At 48.7% G+C, this 19,048-nt stretch overlaps 1 protein-coding gene across 1 annotated transcript in view; it reads left to right on the top strand.

Moving 5' to 3' along the window:
• Window positions 1-15,220, top strand: part of Maea (macrophage erythroblast attacher, E3 ubiquitin ligase) — a 34,921-nt gene extending 19,701 nt beyond the window's left edge. The window contains exons 2-9 of the mRNA XM_021651747.2: window positions 5-187; window positions 2,013-2,216; window positions 4,392-4,514; window positions 7,749-7,825; window positions 10,281-10,389; window positions 12,344-12,477; window positions 13,550-13,745; window positions 14,197-15,220. Of these exons, the coding sequence (XP_021507422.1) occupies window positions 5-187; window positions 2,013-2,216; window positions 4,392-4,514; window positions 7,749-7,825; window positions 10,281-10,389; window positions 12,344-12,477; window positions 13,550-13,745; window positions 14,197-14,292 (1,122 nt within the window). The 3' untranslated portion in view covers window positions 14,293-15,220. The remainder of the gene's footprint in view (window positions 1-4; window positions 188-2,012; window positions 2,217-4,391; window positions 4,515-7,748; window positions 7,826-10,280; window positions 10,390-12,343; window positions 12,478-13,549; window positions 13,746-14,196) is intronic.
• Window positions 15,221-19,048: the final 3,828 nt, after the last annotated feature.

Below are 19,048 nucleotides of genomic sequence, written 5' to 3'. Positions count from 1 at the left end.
CTAGGTGCCCTATGAGACACTGAATAAACGCTTCCGAGCTGCTCAGAAAAACATTGATCGGGAGACCAGCCACGTCACCATGGTGGTAGCTGAGCTTGAGAAGACACTGAGTGGTTGCCCAGCTGTGGACTCTGTGGTCAGCCTACTGGATGGTGTGGTGGAGAAGCTGAGTGTCCTCAAGAGGAAGGTTTGTCCTCCTGGGAGTGGACCCCGACTGGAGATTGAGACATAGGCAGCATCCTGTGGGCAGGATGTTCAGGCCTCATGCTGCCAGAAAGAGAACTAAAAGTGTCAGAAGCTGACCTGTCGGGAAGCTAGGGCTTGCAGAGACTGTTGTCCACCCCAGAACTTGCTGGGACTGTCGGAATGACCTAGCCACTGAGGATGACCCTTTAAAGACTTGACTGTCCTTTAAAACATCTTCCCAGAGGGCTAGAGAGCTCAGGCAGCAGAAGGGACTCACCAGTCCCAGCACAGATGGGGTCAGATAGAGGAAGAGGCCGGAGGGCTGCAGCATCCTGGAGCATTGTCTGAGCATCGAGGTCATATGACAGATGACTCTGGCGCCCAGGAAATTACCCCAGAACACAAAACTGGGGTACACAAAGCCCACTACCAACTGGAAAGTGGCCAGAAAACAAATTGCAAACCTGTAGGGAAGAGCAGGGCATGCTGTTGCATGCCTGTAATCCCAGAACTCAGGGAGGCAGAGGCAGCAGATAGCTGTGAGTTCAAGGCCAGCCTGATCTACAAAGTGAGTCCAGGACAGCCAAGGTTACGCAGAGAAACCCTGTCTCAACCCCACCCCCACCCCCCCAAAAAAAAACAAAAACAAACAACAACAACAAAAAAAAAAACAGTAACCAGGCTGAACACTGGTGTCACACACCATTAATCCAGCACTTGGGAAGAAGTAACAGACAGTCCATCTGAGTTTGAGGCTGGCCTGGTTACATACCAAGCGCCAGGCTAGCGGGGGCCACATAGTGAGAATCTGTCACAAACAAGTAATAGCCAGGCTGGTGATGTTGCTCAATGGTTGACTACCAGGACTTTCCGGAAAGTGGCTCCAAAGAGATTGTCTAGAAGGCAAGTACATTAGAGATGATGGACTTCTGACAAGAAGAGGGAGACACAGGACAGGGTGAATGACGTGGCTACTGAAGTCATTGGCTCATAGACCTATACAGCACAGGTAAAGATAAACTTACCTAGTGTGTTACACAGTGAGACTGAAGGCCTCACACCGAGATCAACCCTAACAGTAGCCAAGGAAAAAGCCCACTACCAACTGTAGCCTAGCAGCCGTCCTGGTAGCAGTGACTGAAAGTGATGGTGAGGCTTGAGGGAAGAGCCAGCAGGGGCCTGCCTGTGGTACCCTGATGTAACTGTTAGCTCCGTGGCTATGAAAGGTTACTCCAGGGACATCAAACCTGGCTCCTCGTGTGTGTGTGAGCGTGTGTGTGTGTGTGCGCATGTGTGATTTAAAAGCCAGTCTAAGTATGGTGACACGTGCTTTTAATCCTAGCATTCAGGAGGCAGAGCCAGAGGATTTTGGTGAGTTTAAGGACAGCTTGGTTTAGATAGCAAGTTCCAGGCCAGCTAGGGTTACATAGTTGGACCTTATCTCAAAATGAATGAATGGTCACTTTGTAGTAAATAATAAGACAAAGAAAGTACAGCAAATTTCAGACTTTAAGCAACTGACAGTATAGCTTAAACCAAAATAAGATATACATGCATGGTAGACCTTTTTGAGGGAGATAGGACGTCACGCGCGAAGTGGTGGGTCCGTGCATTTCTCAGTAATCACTGTCTCATTCAAATTCACCCCAAACAAATGTAGAACCAGATTTCTTTTTTATTTCTTCGTACAGTCCAACAACATCCCCAGCTTTTGCTTTTTGTTGCTTGTCTTTTGAGAGCGTTCAGAGGAAAGCACGTATGTATGTTTTCGTGGCTGGTGGTAGGGTCGTGGGACAAGCATCTCAAGTGTGTCTGCTGTGACTTAGGCAGTGGAGTCCATCCAGGCTGAGGACGAGAGTGCCAAGCTCTGCAAACGCAGGATCGAGCACCTCAAGGAGCATAGCAGTGACCAGCCCGCGGCAGCCAGCATGTGGAAGCGGAAGCGCATGGACCGCATGATGGTGGAGCACCTGCTGCGCTGCGGCTACTACAACACGGCCGTGAAGCTGGCTCGCCAGAGTGGCATTGAGGTGGGCTCCTCGAACTCTTGGTCCCCTGAATGCTTGGCATTCCCTCTGATCCCACCCACTGTGGTGCCTCTGCAGTCAGCGAAGAGCACAGCGAAGAGCAGCTTGCTTTTGGCCGGCTTGAACTTATATTTGCACTTGAACTTGTTAGCCTCGTGCCTGAGGAGGTCAGAAGGTCAGTGTTCATGACAGGAGCTCCCTGGAGTGAGTTACTGACATGACCACATAGCCAGGGAGAGGTATTGCTGCCTTTCTGCCCCTGGCCAGGGACCACTAGTTATGGTCTGCCACCAGACACTAAATACCCAGCCTGTACCTGGCCACCACAGAGTGCATCACTGAACCCAGGCTTACCCCACTTTTTTCTTGATAGTTTTCTTGTAAGCCATTGTTTTTTCATTTTTATTAAATTTATCATGGGGGTCATGTGCCATGTCAGTTTTCTCTTGTCATGTGAGTCATGGAGCTTGAACCCAGGTTGTCAGGCTTGGTAGCATCTTTATCCAGCTGAGCTAGGCACATCATGCCAGCCATTGGTTTTAACTGCATTGGTCTTAGCTCTCGTCTGCTTATTAAAATTGTTTATCTTAAAATAGGAGAAATAGGAGTCTTTTATCAAGATTTCTTTTATTTAGAGGCTATGTCTAGACCATGTTCAGCAGCAGGCTCTGCATGCTCCGCCATCCGTGCTCTGGAAAGGAGCTTCCCATAATGTCAGCTCCCTTCCCTCCCCTGGCCATTGTCTTGCAGGTGTAGTACCCGGTGCTTGAGATGTGATGCTAATGAGGACCTTGTCAAGGGGCTTGGCAGGAGGAACAGCAGGTCCCTGTGGGTCCTGGCCAGAGCATACTGTGCACATAGCTCAGCTAGGAATTAGCAGTTGTTTTGTGCTGGTATTCTCTTTCTTAGTTGAAAAGCTTTTTTTTATTAATGTGTTTTTATTGGAGCACATCTCAGATAGGAATGAAACTTGGCTTTTGAAATTATGTTTTCTGGCTGGTGAGATGGTTCAGCAGGTAAAGACACTTATTGCCAAAACCTAACTGATTTTTGACCCTGTGAACCACATGATGGAAAGAAGGAAGTGACTCCTGCAAGTTGTTCCCTGATCGCCGTGCTTCTACCGTTAATATTGAAATCAGTGCGATTAAAAAAAAAAATTACAGACATTTACTTTAGGTAGCTTTCTTGCTTTTCTTGTAATGTGTGTACATCTCATAGCCCTAGCCACTCATTCTTGCTAATCTTGCTGGACCCATAGATGTAGAGAGGCCCTAACCTGTGTGAACCCTCCAGAGCTCAGCAGACGATCTATCGTTCACCCTTTCAAAGAGCACAGGCACTGGGAAGAGTGTTGTATCTCACACACACTCTCTGTCTCACACACGTTCACACACTCACTTCCAAATGTGTTCAGAATAGACAATCAAAACTTGAAGATGGAGGTGTGGGGCCATTGTACCCTATGCTGAGGGCTTGACAGTAGTTGTATATTGTGTTGGGGAATTGGCGGGGGTGTTATTTACTTTTGTTGTTGCTGCAACAAAATGCCTGACAAAATTAGCTTAGTGAAGGAAGGTTAAATTTGTCACAGAGTTCCAGAGAGGACATGGCTGCAGAAGCAGGAGGCCGCTGTTGATGTGTATTCATGGTCAGGAAATAATAGAGACAGTTACTTGTGTGCAGCTTGCTTTCTCTATTTTTGATCTCGAGATCCCCAGCTCTTGGAATGGTATAACCCACATTTTAAAATGAATTTTCCCACCTCAGTTTACCTAATCTAGGTAATCCCTTACAGATATGCCCAGACATTAATTTCCATGGTGATTCTAAAATCTCACCAAGTGACAAGATTAACCAGAGTGGGCCTGTACCCCATGCTGGGAGCCAGTCCAAGTGTGTGTGGTGCTTATGGTTCTTGTTGGCCCTTCTTGATTGCAGCAGGATGGGTCTGCATCCCCTAACCAGTAGGCATTTGACACATGTAAGTGTCCCAGTCCTCGTGGACCATTTTTGTTCCCTATGTGCAGTGCCCTCAACAGGCTGGACTAGAGGCGGGGGTGCACTAGGGGAAAGCCTAAACTCTGAGTGGGAGGCTGGAGTGGAGAGGGTAGAAACCAGTTGCCCCTGCTTGTAGGCCACAGGCATGTTGTGACCTGAGCTGCCCCTTCCTCTAAGGACCTTGTGAATATCGAGATGTTCCTGACAGCCAAAGAAGTGGAGGAGTCCTTGGAGAGGCGTGAGACAGCCACCTGCCTTGCCTGGTGCCATGATAACAAGTCTCGACTTCGGAAGATGAAGGTGTGTGGGCTTCCTGGGCCGGGCTGCTGCTGGGGACGGTGAGTCTCTTTTGGAGGAGGGGCCAGGGTGGGGTGGACCCTGTGCTCCCTGCCCAGGACCACCATGGCCTCACCTGCTTGCAGACTTTGGGTTGGTTTTGGCTTGTGAGGTAGAGTTGTTGGGTTTGGGGTGGGTGGGGTTCGGGGTATTTGGGTGATGGTGCTTCCCCCTGAAGTGTGTTGTTGGTTTGGTCCCATTACAGGTTCAGCATTCACACCCACTGCACTTAGAGGAGAAGCAGCCTGGGGGCTCCCCAGGCAGTCAGAATTCTGGGCTCTGATGTCCACTGAGTATACCCTTTGTGCTTTTGAAGTGTTCCCTGAAAGTAAAGCCTGGACCACGGGGCTTAAACTTGCTTTCTGCTTTGTAGCAGAAATGTGTTAGCCTTCATTAACAGCCCTGCCGCCAGCACAGGGGCCATGTTTCTGTTTCCAAACTGAGGCTGCTTTAGCCAATCTGGTTGAGCTTGTTGTAGTCACCGGCCAAGAATCACACTCTGCCACTCAGGGCTGCCAAGTGAGTGCGAGACAAGATAGGACAACAGAGTAGAGCCTCCAGTGCCCCCTTAAAGAAAGGATCTTGGTATGGAACTCCTAACGGGAAAGCTGGAATTGTTGTTTATCAGTCTGGCCAATGAGTTCCACCCTCACTCCCTCCCAGAGAAGGAACACTGGACATTTTTATCTCTTCCATGAGGCCATCTCCCAAGCTTTGACCTCTCCAGGCAGCCTGTCTACAAGCTTCCTGAATTTACTGTAGGTGTTCCATGTGTGCCCAGGATAGACACTCTGGGTAGGCAAAGCTTGAGGAGTTGAGGTGCTGAATGAATGCTGATAGCGTGAACATTGCTTCAGTGTCTACAAAGTAAGGCAGAAGCGACTGTTAGTTCTCCAGTGATGAGAACTTCACTTTGTGAAGGTGCCTAGTGACAGGCTTGCCCATCACATTGGAGTGTGGACATTGCACGCATGCTCTCCTCTCCAATGAGGAGAGTAGTGGAGGAGCCACACTGCACTGAGGGCCCCACAGATCAGACACTAGTTGAATGGGAAGAGAAGCATCTCAGACCCAGCTTCACTAAATTGGAAATACTGTATAACAGGGCATCAAGTTAAGATCTGTAATTTAGCTTTGGACCCTAAACTTGCCAGGACCCTGAAAAAGCATCCTGAAGGCCTTGAGTCTAGAATCACACAGAGTAGTTAACTTGGAAGCTCCAGCTACTGCAGAGTGATCAGGGTGGCCAGCCATCCTGCTACATGGTTTGGTAGATGTTATTAACCTCTGAACCATCTCTCCAGCCCCTGTGAATTTAAGCCTTACATGTTTGCAAATGATTTACTTGCTATGTAAAGTCTGTTTTTGCCGTTGTAATAGGGAGTCTGCAATCAGTGACCTGATAAGTAGTCTTAGACTAGTTTTTCATGTTCTCATTCCTCTTTCCAGCAGAAAATATTTTATGTTTTGGGTGGACATTGCCTAGGCTAACCTCAGATTTACTGAGGTCTTGCCTCAGGCTCCTAGGTATTTGTTTATATCCACTGCCTCATACCTGGGATCTTTAGGTTATTACTTGCCCAGAAAGGAGCTTTATGTGTGAATTGTTACAGTCTTCTAGGCACAGGAACCTCTGTCTACAATGGAGTGTAGCACTGATTTCAGGGTTAGCTTGGTGCTTCCGTGTAGACTGCATTTACCAGCATGCCTGGCACTGTCCCCAAGAGTCACTGCAGTGCTGAGCTCAGATCTCCCTCACAACTGCAAATCTTGGAGTGTCTGCCATTCGTGGACCCGCCCATGAATGGTGGGATCTTCTCTGATCTCACCGGCCTGGACCTTAGATTGTGGGCTCACTACTCTAGGTAGCCTAGAGTTGTTCCTTCCTTCCTTCCCAGGGCCTTTCTTCTGTCTCTGTTTCTGCCTGGAACATTCCTGGTCATCTTTTCAGCCTTAACATAATGCCTTTATTAATTTTTGGAGTTTCACATCATGAACCCTATTACACTCACTTTCCAGTTCTCCTGAGTCCACATCCCCACTGTTGTGACCTCCCCCCTCCCAAAAAAGAAGTCCATTTTGTGTTGCCTATGTAGTCACAGAGCATTGACCAACTCCTGCTGGCCAGCCCCTTAAAGAAAGCTGAGTCCTTTCCCACCTGCACCCCTACCAGAAGCCATCAATTGCGGAGAGCTACACTTCATTTTTTTTTAATTTTTTTATTTTACAAACATTGGTGTAACGGTGTCTGACCACCTTGAACTGGAGTTACAGACAGTTGTGAGCTTCCATGTGGGTGCTGAGAGTTGAACCCGGGGCCTTTGGTAGAGCAGACAGTGCTCTTAACCACTGAGCCATCTCTGCAGACCTGCTACACTTCATCTTTATCACAATTTTTAAGAGTTCTCTTTGATGTCAGCCTTCCATATTTATGTCGTTGCCTGAGTGTTCCCTGTCTTTGAGGTACCACTTTCTAGCCTACCTCACACCCACGTGGGGCACTGACTTCTTCCACCAGATATCAGAGTATTGGTAAACAGCTTGTGGAAAGTTTCCAGAGCCGTCACCAGCTTGGCCAGTTACAGGACAGACCAGAAATGTGCTGAGTTGAAGCCCTATGGTGGAGGTGGTAGGGAGATTGAGGCAAGACCTTTTTACATAGCCCTGACTGTCCTGGAACTACTGTGTAGATCAGGCTGGCCCTGAACTCACAGGATTTGCCTGCCCCTGCCTCCTGGGAGCTGTGGTTAAACGGGCGCACCACCATGCCCAGCTAGAGGAAGCATGTTTAGAGGAAAAGCACTTTATAGCATTCACAGACTATAGCACCTTGACTGTAGGGGACCTGAAAGACCCTCTGCCTCTGGGAGTTGGCAGGGTTTCCTCATACATTCACTTACCTTACGCCATGTTCTCTGGGAGCTGATGACCGTCCCAGTCTGCTGCTCATACAGGTGCCACATGGCTGTCGCAGGGGCCTGGGCTCATCTGCATAGTGCACCTGCATAGTGCTTTGGCCCTGCTGGAAGAGGGCTGCTGCTTCTCTGTCAGAGTAGAGGCTCTGAACACAGCACTGCTTCCCAGCGCCATGGAGAGGCCCTGAGCTTTCTGGCCGAATTTGTGGGACCTGTGCCAGGCTCCTAGGCCTGGCACTGCGGACAGGTGGCACCTTCTAACTCTGTCTGTCTTTGTCCTCAGAGTTGCTTGGAGTTCAGCCTCAGGATTCAGGAGTTCATTGAACTTGTCCGGCAGAACAAGCGCTTGGATGCCGTGAGGTAGGATGCGCCACATGTAGCAGGACATTCAGCTGCCACTGCCCTTTCCCCATCCTCATATTTGGAGTTCTGGAGAGGGAAACACACATGTTGGTGTGCTTCCAGTCAGATGGCCTCGATCCTACATGCACACTACATTTCTGTGTTCCCAAGCCAGAGACTGAGGCCCCTGCTCCTCAGGCAGTGGCAGTCCAGGCTCTCATAGCTGTCAAGTGAGCTAGGTGGGATCCCAGCAGGGCTCTGGGTCCCTTCTTTTCCACTTGGGAAATAGTTATCAGCTTTAAGTAACAAGTATGCTCCAAGGGAAACTGAACTGGTCAGTTCAAGGTTTCTTGGTCTGATGTTTTCTTCATGGCCATCTGAGAGCATGCTTACTTTAGAAAGAACGCCTGAGGCTTTCTGCAGGCATATCTGAGCTTCAGAGGTCTGTTTTTGCCCTAAGGATACAGGAAGCAGTGGCTGGCTGCCCATGTGCCCACTTGCTGGAAGGTCCCTAGTGGGTCTCTAGCAGTCAAACCTAAGTGGAAAGGGCAGCCAGCATACCTGCTCACCCTTGTTTGGCTGGAGCGTCACAGAGTACCATGCACCAGTTTCCACTCCTTCCCCTCAACCACTTGCCTTTAGTCAGCTTGTGAAGCCTTCCTAGTGTCATCTGGTGTCTGGTCAGTATATGCCAAAGCTGGGGCAGTGACTTCTGTAGTTGGGGTTCTCCAATTCCAGCTTTGCCAAGGCCCCTGCCCAAGTTAGTCCTAGAGTGTGAGCAGAAAAGAGCATTGTGGTCAGGGTCATGTGGCAGGCCAGTGAAAACCTACTGCTCCCTGGACACGTGCTGAGCTGGTGGCATCTTCCAGCGTAGGCACTGAAGGAGTCTGTCCAGATGGTGCCTGTCTGTGGTGCTGAGACTCAGTAGTGACATGTCCCACCAGAGAAGCCTAGGTGAGGCCCAGCCATGGCTTAGCTTTTTGTGAACCCAAGACTGCTATTTCCTAGGAACATGGGAGGGTGAGGATAGGGCATGCTAGAGCTGGTTGTGGACCTCTTTTACCCTTGGCTTAGGATGTCAGAGTCCTAGGCCTGATACTAGTCTCTTCTGTTTCTGTTGAGTTGGGAAGCTATGTAAATCAGCTGGTTGTGTCCTAACCTGAACATACCTTACCTAGCTTGTCTTTGCTACTTTGTAGGTTCTTTTCCCACCCTTTAGTATTTCATTCCTATTACTAGAGGGATAGAGGGGAGAGAGAGAGAGATCTCTGAACCTAATTTCTTTCTACTTGTTTCTTCTTTCTACTAACAAACCACAACCAACCTACGTATTTGGGGCTCTTTTAGTTTATATATCCTCTGAAAAATTCCCAGAATTCCAAACAGCACATAATCGCAGAAACTATTAGCAGCTGGAAAACCATGCCTCTGCTAGAGCATGAGGCAAATCACAGCTGCTGCAAAGCAGAGCCCCATATCCCCACATCTGGTATTAAATGAAAACATATTCTTATAATAATTCTGTGTTTTTAAAGAAACCAAAATTCCAGGATTCTCACTGCAGCCTCCCACTTTACTAGCTTTGTGGTCATCTTGCTACTCATCTGCTTGGTGACATCGTCTACCAGCTTTATTCAGCATACATACCCATTACTCACCTCAAGGCTGCCTCAGCTTCCCAGGACCTTGTAGCTCTTTTTTCCTGACTTAGCCAACACAGGGCTGAACTACATGGAGACTTGGTTCTGCGGGTTCTGCTGTGTCAGTGGCCGCTGCTTAGGTAGGCTGGTTCCATAAGAGGGACTGGGGGAATAGAGGTTGTGACAGGGGATGAGGCCTGTGGGAAGATATAAAACCTAAGGTCTTCATGGCTAGTGGCCAGCAGAGAGTTCTATGTTCCTCCTCCTGGATGCCCAGCCCTTCCGGGAAAGACAGGCCCTGGTCAGGAGCTAGTCGTGTGTATCATGTGTGAAAGAACACAGTGTGTTTGCTTGTACACGATGAGCTAGACAACCTTTGCAGTCCATCTCTGGCCTTGAGTTGCTCTGAACAGCTTTCAGTTGAATATGCAGGAGTAGAAGCCTCTGGCCTGGAGGGTAAGGTAAGCACTCATGGCAATTGAAACCACTCGAGGACTCAGGCAGTAACTCTTCTAGCCCTGGCTGAACCCATTTCCTGATACCTTGACCCCTCAAGCCCCACCCAGCACATCTTCTGGGATGGGATTCCTTTGTGCCAGATTCTGAAGTCCAGATTCTTAAAATTGGAGATTCAGGCCTTATAAAGAGTTGGCTCAGCAGGTAAAGGCACTTGCCTCCAAGCCTGGCAACCTGAGTTTAACCTCTGGGACCTGCATGGTGGAAGAAAAGGATCTAACTCTGACAAGTTGTCTTCTGCCCTCTGAATTGTGTAAGTAATTATTAATGAGAAGTTGGGAATACAGACCTAAGTGTGCCAAAATGTTGTTTTTCAGACATGCAAGAAAGCACTTCAGTCAGGCTGAAGGGAGCCAGCTGGATGAGGTCCGCCAGGTCATGGGCATGCTGGCCTTCCCACCAGACACTCACATCTCCCCATACAAGGTAATGTTTATGTACCTGTTATCTTGGTTCCTGCTGGTCCCTGGAGTCAGGGGTCTTGTGGATTGGGCTAGACAGGGTGCTGGCCAGCTTCTGAGTGCCCATCTGCTGTCACTTCAAACCTCGTAGCTTGTTCCACCCAGCTGTGCTTCTCTGGCTTTATTCCCGTCTACCTGGTGAGCAGTTTGGGCAGAGGTCAGCATGCTTCAGCCTGGAAGGCTCTGGGTCTCCATGCCCTGCCATCCCTCCTGGGTGGTCTCTTCCTGTAGTCTTTCTGTCACGTTAGCAGCGTGTCTTCTGCTTTACCTGCCCTGGTCTACTTCCTTTTTGTGTAAGGCCAGAGTTTTGGCACTAGAGGTCATGGTGGTGATCTTGCCCTGCTTTGGTTGCTGCTGGTCTCTTTCCCTGCTGCAGGTCTATTGCTTTCAGCCCCACCCCACCCCACCCCCATTCTCTGGCCTGTGGTAGGAGAGGTTCTGGGAGAGGATGTGGGCATGCCCCATTGCTTTGTACAAACCTTAGCCCCACTTTGGGGTATCTGTTCCTGAGTGAGCAGCCGATGCTTTTACCCTTGCTTAGTAAAGCCTCACCAAGCCAGGACCTCAGAAGGCATTAGGTACAGGCTTTGCTCATAGCATTACACACATTGTTGCCTGAGCCCTGAGACTGGTCTGTGAAAGGCTTTTGTGTATGCCCTGCAGCCTCATCCACAGTTCCAACATGCCAGAGTAGAGCCACTTAGTACCTTTATTAAAGCTGCTAGATTTGCTCCGAACCCTAGTAAACCTGTACAACTTTGAAGTGTAGGACATCTTGTATTGAAATGCCATCAGGCCAGAGAGTGTCAGGAATGTCTAAATTTATAGTTTAAACTAGTGTCTTAAATTTCTCTTTACTACATTGGAGGAGGTTTGGTTTGGGCCTAAGGAGTCGAGTTAGAAGATAACCATCTCTCAGATGCAAGGCCTGTAGTACAGGCAAGGGTAAGACACACCCTGCTGTCCCATCAGTGAGCACAGGAAGAAGCCTGCTCTGGGGTCTAGGTCAGCAGGGTAACAGGGTAACATAGCTGTGACAGTGACAGATAATTGGTGACCTGAAAGAGACCAGGATCACAGCAGAAATCCTTGTCTTAGGGGCAGACAGGCAGTTGAGGGCACAAAGCGCTCAAAAGGAGAACTGAAAGGATGGCTTTTGTAAAGTAAGGAGGGAAGAACCAGGGCACTGGTGATGAAGGCAGAGAAGAGACTGCCTTCAGAGGAAGGTGGCGGTGGTCTGACCTCAGGAGAAGAAGGGTCCTGAAGGCTGATGTGCCCTCCAGACTGGGCAGAGTCCTCTATAGACTGCTTCTATGGAAATCATACTGAAGAGTGTGTTTATAAAGAGATGGAGGTGGGCTGGAGAGATGGTTCAGTGGGTAAGAGCACTGTCTGCTCTTTCAAAGGACCCGGGTTCAATTCCCAGCACCCACATGACAGCTCATAACTGTCTGTAACTCCAGTTCTGGGGATCTCACACCCTCACACAGACACACATGCAGGTGAAACACCAGTGCACATAAGGTTAAAAAAAAGAAAATATGTATTTATTTATTTTTAAAGTAAAGAGGTGGAGGTGAAGTGTGTTGTTTCCCTAGTGATGCTAAGGCCCTGCCTCTTTTGCTCTTGTACATGTGCATTCTTTATCTCTGTCTAAGGCCACATTAACCAGGGATAGCTCTGAGCTGAGGTCATATGTTACCATCTGTCTAGCATTTCTTCTCTGGAGTGACCTCTCTTTCAGCTGTAATTCTCGGCAGCTCTGTTTCATTGTTGCAAGACCACAGGGTACACAGCAGGAATCATTCTGGAGCATTTGGCCAGCAGGTGTCTTGTAATGGCTGCTGGGGCATCCCTACTGGCTGGGCCTGCCAAGAACTCCCAGGGGAGGGTCCCGACACCTCTGCATTGTCTTTCAGGACCTCCTGGACCCAGCCCGGTGGCGAATGCTGATCCAGCAGTTCCGATATGACAACTACCGACTGCACCAGCTGGGAAACAGCTCCGTCTTTACCCTCACCCTGCAGGCGGGGCTCTCGGCAATAAAGACACCGTATCCTCCTTGCTCTAGCTTACCCTCTGGGGTGAAGGTTGGGAGGGCCTGGGACCCAGCAACTTAGTCTTTCCTTGGTCTGTGAGTCCTCCCAAGGCCCTCCATGGCTTTTCCATTTCAAGTGTTGCCATGCACCTGATGCTGGCTTCTATAGTCCTTGAGACTTGAGCTCTAACTGTCTAGCTCGTTTGTCTTCTCAGCTTAACTCGTAATAGCCATGGCTCTGACAAGGAGGCAGCCTCCCTCCTCAGGAAAGACAAGAAAGGCTGATCCCTCCTTGTTTTTATTTGGCATGCTCTACCCTGAAGATGACTGACCCATCCCTTGTACGACTTGCCCTGCATGGCTGACCTTTTCCTTCTTGTGATGACACTCCTCCTTACGGTAGTATTGTATCTTTGGTGTGGCTGCTCGTGTCCCTTGTGTGGTTGATCCCCCTCATATGTTTCATTCCCATCCCTGTGTGCTTCTGGCAGTTGGACCTCAGACTGACCTCATCTCCTGTGGGCCTGACCCCTCTGTCTCACTGGGTGACTCTCCCTTGTCGGGTTGACCTGTATCCATTGTGTGGCTAAACCTTACCTCTCTGGCTGAACCTGCCCCTTGTGTCTGGCCTGATTGCTACATGTAGCCAGCCCCTGGCTGCCCTACCGGTAGTGACTGTTCTGGTATCACAGCTGGGACTTGTTTGGTCTGCGATCCAAGCTGAGGCTCAAGGTCCATCTTTGTCACCATCTAGTGGACACTGCAGAATAAGCATGTCCTTACCTGCTGTCTTCTGACCGTACAGCAGAACATCCCTGTTTCACACTTTTGCCTGCTCTACCTAGAAATTTGAGTAGGGAAGGGTGCCAGCAAGGGTGCTGTTGTCCCACTGGGTGGCTTATCTCAGGTCTCTGTGCCAGTATTATTAAACGGCATAGCACTCTTTACCTTGCTCTTAGCCCTGTTTGTTTTCTGCATGGTGTCCCTATGGCCATCAGGATGCCCTGTGTCTAGATACTAATAGTCACAGCGTACCTGCCTTATTGCTGATCATGTTGGTATAGCCTTTCCTTAATCCTGTATACAGACAGTGCTACAAGGAGGATGGCAGCTCCAAGAGCCCCGACTGCCCTGTATGCAGCCGCTCTCTGAACAAACTGGCACAGCCGCTGCCCATGGCTCACTGTGCCAACTCCCGCCTGGTCTGCAAGATCTCTGGTGACGTGATGAATGAGAACAACCCACCCATGATGCTGCCTAATGGCTATGTCTACGGCTACAATGTGAGGGGCCTGGATGATCAGGGCTATAGGCAGGGCTGGGCAGGGCAGGGGAGCTGTCTAAGAGTAAAGGGGCACGGGGTCATGCTACATTTGAACAACCTCAGGCTTCTTTGACAGGCATGCCTTCTAGAAGTGACTTGTAAGATGAGATGGCTTGGGACTAAAGAAATGGTGGCTCAGTTAAGAGCATTTGTCACTCTTGCAGAGCACCAGCCCTGAGTAACTCCAGTTCTTTGGGAACTGACATCCTCTTCTGACTTTCACAGGCATCAGGCACATATATGTACATAACATGCAGGCAAAACACTCATACACTTAAGTCGAAATTTTTTGAAATAATATTAGATGATTTATTTTATGATAGCTTATTTTGTGGAATGCCCTTAATTCAGATCTTTACTTTGTGTGGGATTTTCTCATTTTAATGCTTATCTCTGGTCTTGTTTTCCAGTCTCTGCTTTCTATTCGTCAAGATGATAAAGTTGTTTGCCCAAGAACCAAAGAAGTCTTCCACTTCTCCCAAGCTGAGAAAGTATACATCATGTAGGCCCCGCGTTGCCACGTGCACGCCCTCGGCCAGAGGCTGTGGTGGGTGGGAACCATCCCCCCTGCCCTGACCCCTGCCCCAGACCCCAGCCTGCCTCGGCATTTGTTTCTTGCGACCAAAGATCAGTGAGCAACGACAAACACTCTTAGAAAAAGAGGAAGTGAGGTTTAATAAGTCTGTGCTTAAGAACAGCGTTTGATTGGTAGGATTTTGTAACATAAGTCGACTGATGCCTCTGCAAGTTCTTGAACCTCTCAGAGGAAACTTTCTCTACGGTGTGACTGAACAAGGAAATCCAGAGCATCTCAGAAGTAGGAATCGGTTCGTCGGTTATTTCCCAGTGTTTCTCTGTTTCCTTTCTTTTGCTAGTGATGGGACTCAGGGGAGCTTGAGGAGCAGGCTGGTCCTTGCCAACTCCTGTTGGCCACAGCCTGGGCAAGGTGCTGGCCAAACCAGGTTGGCTGCAGTGACTTGTAACGTGGTGCCGAGGCCTTTCCTGACTTCACCGTCTAGCTGCTGCCAAAGCACCATGCACCGCACACGCCTGGGCCTGCTGCTTGAGGAGGCTCTGCCCACGTGGCCAGGGTGTCTGGGGCTGTGGCCTGTGCACAGGCTCAGTAGCTCACCTTCCAGCACCGCCTTATCTCCTGCTTTGAGAATGTATTCACGGGAAAGCCACTGGACTGAGTTTCTGCAGAGGCCTTGCCAGGTGGTTCCGTAGTCTAGAGTGTAAATGCTTTTCATTACAGAAACTGATAGTTCAGCTAAAATAAGTACTGACGGGTTTTCAAAACAAATGAACCATTGTAATTGACACAAAACCATATTGTAGAGGTTTGTATCTAGCGCTTATTTTTGCATGTTGATGTTGATTAGCTAATGAACTGTAAATGTAAAGCGTGTTAATAAAATAGCTTTCTATTTCTCACTTTTCGTGTGAGGTGTTTCTAAGGCCTCAGGTCTCTCCTGCTCACCCTGCCGACCAGTAGGCCATGCAGCCCCTGGATGGGACCTGGGTTTGTCCTGTCGCTACAATGAAGGGGACTCAGCATACCTGACTTGGTCTAGTGTATACAGCAGCCTGATAACCTCCAAGGGGCTTTTCTGAGGAATGAGGACATAAAGAACTACAACAGTCCTAGGTAACAGTTGGCTCCTGCTGGGCTAGCCAGCTCCCATCTGGAGCTGGAACGTTGCGGGTTTGCTGGAGGATCTTGATAGCTGTTCTTGGGATCTTAGGAGCCGCTGCTGGGGCAAGGGTTCAGGATGTAGACTCCAGAAGCAGGTTTCTTAGTGATCTCTGTACCACGCCCACTTGGGTCATTCTCCGCCCTTCTCTGACTCTGCGGTCGGACTCTTCCTCTGACAGCTGCACTGGCCCCATCACCCAGTTCTTCCAGTGGAGCCAGGTACACGTTCCCCAGTTTCAGCTGGTCAGGGAGGACTTTGCCTGTGGTACCCTCTGCCTTCCAGCTCTCTGGAGCCACCTCATGGTCTATTTCGGGGACTCTGACCTAGCACCACTTGACAGCACTATACTTTCTGGAGCCTGTGTGGGGCCTTCCTCTTGTACCCGTGACACCTGAATGATCTCAGAACTTTGCTGTGCCACCTTGCAGCATAGCTGTCCTTCGGGTTGAGTATGACTTACCATCTCAAGGCACAGTAGCTGCAATCACCTGCACGTGACCGTCAGGTGACTAAGCATATTAATGCTTTCTTGGGGCTAGGGAAGGTTCAGGAGGCTTCTCCCACCACCAAGATTATACAGGGTGAACAAGTAAGGGAGTGAGAGTGCTGTAGCTTCCCGCTCCCGGGGCCAGGCTCGGGTGGTGCGCACCTTTAATCTCAGTGCTCCGGAGACAGGCACACAGATCTACAGAGTTCCAAGATAGCCAGGGCTACACAGAGAAACCTGTCTTGTAAAACAGAACAACGACAAAAAGTACATGGGGGAACTTCTTGGTACTGTATCTGCCATCAAGTCTATGTTCCTGTAAGCAATCCAGATGAACTCATTGCCTTATCAAGCTAGACTTAAAGGGAACGCTTTCTCTGGTCTGCTGGTGCCTTGACTGTCCGTGGTGTAAGTTGGCATGCCCCTGTTCTTTAGTGGCAGTTGCAGGATTTCTGTTTTGGGTGACAAAGGCATCCAGTTGAAGTTGAGCTGTTTGCCTTGAGGAAAACTGCCTGCATGAGGGAGGAATGACACATGGGAAAGGAGACATGCAGGTGACATTTTCTATGCAAGCTTCTGATATGGCAGGAGAGAGGTAAGACAAAGTTAAGATACTGACTTGGAAGGTTTTAGTCTTGGTTACTTTTTCATTGCCACGATAAAATGCTGGCTGGGGCAATGTTTAGAAGAAAGCATTTCATTTGAGGGCTCACTGATCTAGGGCGGTAGAGTCCGTGAGCATCATGGCAGCAGACAGGTGTGCTGTAGCAGTACCTGAGAGGTCACATTTTGAGGTAACAACCATCAGGCAGAGAGAGAACCAGTGACACCTTCCCTGAAAGCCATGCCTCTTAATCCTTGCTGAACAGTTCCACCAAGTGGGAACCAAGCATTCAAACTTGAGCATGTGGGGCTGTTCTCATTCAGACCGTCGGTTTCAGATGTATGTAGGTGTGTGTGCACTCATGGAGGTTAAAGGATAACTTGGGGCATCCACTCTTGAGGTGTATTCCCACTACTGTGGAGGAAGGAGCTCTCCTGAGATTGAAATCTCAGATGCACCCTTAGCATGGTGGTCAATGTTTCCTGCAGCTGAGGATTTTGCAGAGTGGTCAGAGGCCCCGCATTGAATTCATGTTTGTTGGTCCCTTCTAATAAGCAAAACTTGGGCTGTAATGGAAGTTTTGGTTCCTTTAAAAACTTATATTATGTAAATATGTTTTTGTTTTAATCCCAAGTGTAGAATTTTAGTTGGGCTGTAGTTTGTCTACAGCTGATAATTGCCTCCTGCCAGGCGTGGTCTTTGCCAGCTAGTAACAGCCTGCCTCTTGCAGCACATAGAAAGGAGTGATCTAGGACTCTGAGGGAGATAAATAGGAAAACCCAGAAAGAAATGGTGGCAGTTTGGAGAGTCCAAAGACAGAGAGTGTGGTGGCCTGGACAGATGGAGAGAAACATTTCAACGCAGGAGTTTGGAGGAGACTGCTTGCTGCATTTGCTGTTGAGAGATTTTTACAGCCCCGGAAGAACCCATTGACCCTAAACAGCTAGGAGAAGTAAAGGGGTCTGTGTCCTCTCTCCCCACAAACCTCTCCCTTACCTAGGGTTAAAGGGTTAGTGGAAGGAAGGTAGAGGCACAAATACTGCAAATAAGGTTTAGAAATGAGCACAACATTGGGCTTTAGTGAAGACTGGGGCCAATTGTACTTTCAGTTTATGATAACTCCCAAAAGCAATAGGAACAAGGGTCAGCAGCAGATGGACATGGAGGAAGAAGAGCAGTGCTAACAAAAGAGGCTAAGCTTACTCTATGGGTGAGTAATCCCTCCACCCCATTACTCACAGTAGAAATACACACAGTAGAAATACTGTGTGTATTTCTACCCTATAGAAATATTTGGGATTGGGGGCTGAAGAGATGGCTCAGTGTTTGAAAGCACCTGTTTTTGCCAAGCCCAGGTTTGGTTCCCAGCACCCATATATAACCATCTGTGATGCCAGTCCCAGCAAATTCAATGCCTTTTAACCTAGGGTACCAGGCACATGCATGGTGAACGCACTTGCATGTAACAAAATGCATGAATAGATATTAATTAAAAAAAACAAACAAACAGGGATGTACTGCTGGAATACACCATGCACACAACCATTGGAGAATTTTACTTGAGGGATGTTTGGGTAAATTGGAGCCTATAAAGCTGTGTCATCTCAAGACTTTTTTTAAATTATGTATATGAGTGTTTGCCTATAAATGTATATACAGCTGTATGTGTAGCACAGGCATACAGTGGCCACAGAGGCCAGAAAAGAGAATCAGATCCCTTGGAACTGGAGTTACAGGTGAGAGCCACAATTCATCTACAAAAATGTGGACATCAGGGATGGAAAGAAAGGAAGAAGGAGGATGCCACGCTGGGTTAGGCTGAAGAAGAAACCACATGGGGACGGGAGGAAGGACTCCAATAGTGCATGAAGAGGCCCAGGTGAAGAATAAAAGCAAGTGTTTCTAAGATTATGGATGGAAGATAGGATGGTTAAGGAGGATGGCGTTGGATGGGGGCTGGGAGGCGGATGGTGAGGATATTCAGACAGTGTAGATAGGAATATCTGCCCAGGTGTTGGGTTCAGATTGAACCCAGGTTCTCTGCAAGAGAAGCAAGTGTGCTTAACTGCTGAGTCCCCTCTCCAGCCATCCCTCTCCCCCAGGCCTTTTGAACATGAAAGTGTGGTTGAAGAGGCTAGATGGATCATGGAGCGATAGATGGAATGGTGCCTTCAATCTGTCTATGATGATGATAATGATTTGCTGGCTTGTTTAGTGTCTGCATAGTCCCAAGACCAATCTCACTTGCTTTGAGTGGAAGGCAGTGAAACTTCAAAGATCCTGTCCACCCTTTGTATAAAGGCCTCATTAGGTAGCCTGCAGTGTCTTTCAAGTTTGACAAAGCATCTGAAAGAACAGCAAAAGAAGCATTTAAAACTTCAGATGAAGGTTGTGTCAGATAGTCCTGAGAACAAAGAGCTTATTGAAAGAAAATCTCAGTGCTAGGGAAGCCCCATCATACAGATTTCATTGTT

Source organism: Meriones unguiculatus, chromosome 12 (genome assembly GCF_030254825.1).
Source record: "Meriones unguiculatus strain TT.TT164.6M chromosome 12, Bangor_MerUng_6.1, whole genome shotgun sequence".
NCBI classification, from domain to species: domain Eukaryota; kingdom Metazoa; phylum Chordata; class Mammalia; order Rodentia; family Muridae; genus Meriones; species Meriones unguiculatus.
The sequence above is the reverse complement of the archived record's forward strand: the minus strand, read 5'-3'. Positions and strand labels throughout refer to the sequence as shown.